This window comes from Benincasa hispida, chromosome 12, assembly GCF_027475165.1.
Source record: "Benincasa hispida cultivar pf3 chromosome 12, pf3_genome.v1.1, whole genome shotgun sequence".
Lineage (NCBI taxonomy): Eukaryota > Viridiplantae > Streptophyta > Magnoliopsida > Cucurbitales > Cucurbitaceae > Benincasa > Benincasa hispida.
The window spans coordinates 67,011,838-67,014,259 of NC_143489.1; the positions used below are offsets into that span (position 1 = coordinate 67,011,838).

Sequence of the window (2,422 nt, forward strand, 5' to 3'; positions counted from 1 at the left end):
ATAAAACCAATAGATTTAAGTTTTAAAGAAATGCCGAATATAACTATTAAACAGTGATAAAATTTTATATCTAATATAATACTTATTTTCAACCATTTTAGTTATATAAAAGAGCAATTGAATACAAAATTAAAACTTTAACTTTAAAAGAGTCAATTAGACACAACATCGAGAACTTAAGAACTTATTAAATAAATTTTCAAGTTGAGTGAATTATATATAGATACAGAATTAAAAGTTAAGCTAAACTTCTTAATCATATTTTGTAACCCTAAAATGAAGTTTTGGAGCCATCATCGAACCCAGTAGCTTGTAATTTGTATGTTCCACATAACATAATTTGTTGTGTATTTTCTTAATATCGATTCCTTCTACTATGAAGAACTTTTATTTTCTCGAATTTCATAGAGATCGTGAGACAAATAATGTAATTAATAATTGGAAAGCAACCGATATTCAATAACTACAAACAAATTAGCAATCAAACGATGAATTCAAAGAGAAAGGTGAGTCTTTTTGGACTTCTATTCAAAATCTTTTCATGTCATAGGTTCGTTTTATTTTGAGTGTATTGTAACTTTTTTTTATATATATATTTAATATAATAACTCAAGAAGATCGAGAGAGAAGATAATGATGTTTGGTAATTTTAATTGAAATATCCTTTTTTTAAGCACAACAAGTCAAGTATATAATGACAACAATCGGTTACTTGGTCAAACTAAATCCTTTCAAAACGCATAAGTAAAAAGTCTAGAAAGAAACTAAATAATTTTGAAGATGCAATATAAGGAATAATAAATTATTTTGACAGCATGGTCCATCAAACCAACACTGACAAATAAAACTAAATCATTATGCAAAATAAAATTCTTTAATTGTTACACTTTTTTAATTATGTTTATAAGACATAGAATTTAAGATTAGATAAAGGTATTATGATGTGACCAAAAGGTAAGGACTTCAAATCTTATCTAAGCACCTTTCAATAGGTTCAGTAATCATCTCCTGCGAGAATAGAGGACACCCAGGCAGCGATGTCACAAATATCTCCAAGATCCTTAGCCTTCTTCGGAAGTGTTGACGGTTCTGGTGGTGGTAGATTGAAGGTATCTAAACATCCATTGGCCTCCGTCTTTGCGGTGATAGCTGCATGTTTAAGGACGATATAGCCACCAGTGGCCAATGCTTCTTTGCCTTTTTCTATGCCCCCCAGGGCAAAGTTGAACCGACGTGAGCATTCCGAATATCGTTTATTAAGTTGTGGATTGGTCGTCTTTGTTGCCTCGAGTCGTCGTGCATGGCGGAGACCTTTGATGGCACTCGTATGGGCAAGGCCGAAGGTGTAATCGGCCACGTTTAGGGCGTCCATGCTGCCCATGGGTTTCAGTAATGTCGAACATAAAGAAGAGTTTCTTGTCTTTGGGCAGATGGCCGATGCAATGTTGTTTTCTTGTGTCTTATTTGCATGCAAAAGAACAATGCTAAAGAAAAGAACATAGCAAAAGAAAACTTGGACAGAGCTAAAGACTCTAAGATTGAAATGGGTATTGGAATTGGAATTGGCCATTTTATTTTATTTTTATTTTTACTACTATTTCATTATTGGTGGAGTATTTATATGAGAAATACTAACTGTTGTGGCTATATATGACAAAAGTTTGGAGTTATTGACTTTGGTTGTTCGTATAGTTTTGACTGTTTGATGTGAGCTGTAATGAGTTTTGTTTGTTTGTGTTAAGTTAGCTTTTCTATTTGTATGTAATGGTTGTTTAAATTATTTTATTTTGGTCCAATAAGTTATTGAATTTTAGGTTAATTTAGTTAAGTTTTAACAAGTATTTATAATCAATAATATATAATATATTGAAAAGTGAGATGTTAGGAAAAAAAATGGACATTCTTGTGTCCTTTTTTAATTCACTAATTTACAAATATGTTATTAAAGATTAATTATAAATATTTCCTAATTTGACTCCTTCCACATGTAATTAAAAAATCATTTCTAATAATGAAGAAAATTGTCACATTCAATTTGTGAAAATGATCTTCCCACATCTATTTGCATAATTTAGGACAATGAAAATTGGTTCGTATGTTTTTACTTTCCTTCTCTACCAAATTTTCATGTGAATTCAGGTCATGTTTATTCTTAGGAAAATATAATAATTAATATTAATCTAAAAAGAAGTCTCATTTGATTACGTTTGTTTGTTCTTGTTTACTTTTGTCATTGTGTAATCGTAATGAAATATGGAGCCTACTTCGAAGTTTATAATCAAAGAAGTATGATTAATTTGATTGTATTTTAATGTTATGTGGGATCTACGAGCCGATATCATTATGGTTATATTATTATTATTGTTGCATTATGAGAAGTATGAATTTTTCATATTTACTGTTATCTTACTATTACAATTAA

The 2,422-nt window shown here is 29.9% G+C and overlaps 1 protein-coding gene across 1 annotated transcript; it reads right to left on the reverse strand.

Moving 5' to 3' along the window:
- Window positions 1-994: 994 nt before the first annotated feature.
- Window positions 995-1,570, reverse strand: LOC150032149 (pectinesterase inhibitor-like). Its single transcript, XM_090308419.1, has one exon. The coding sequence runs from the start codon at window positions 1,568-1,570 to the stop codon at window positions 995-997; it is 576 nt and encodes a 191-aa protein (XP_090164545.1).
- Between the last annotated feature and the right edge of the window lie 852 nt (window positions 1,571-2,422).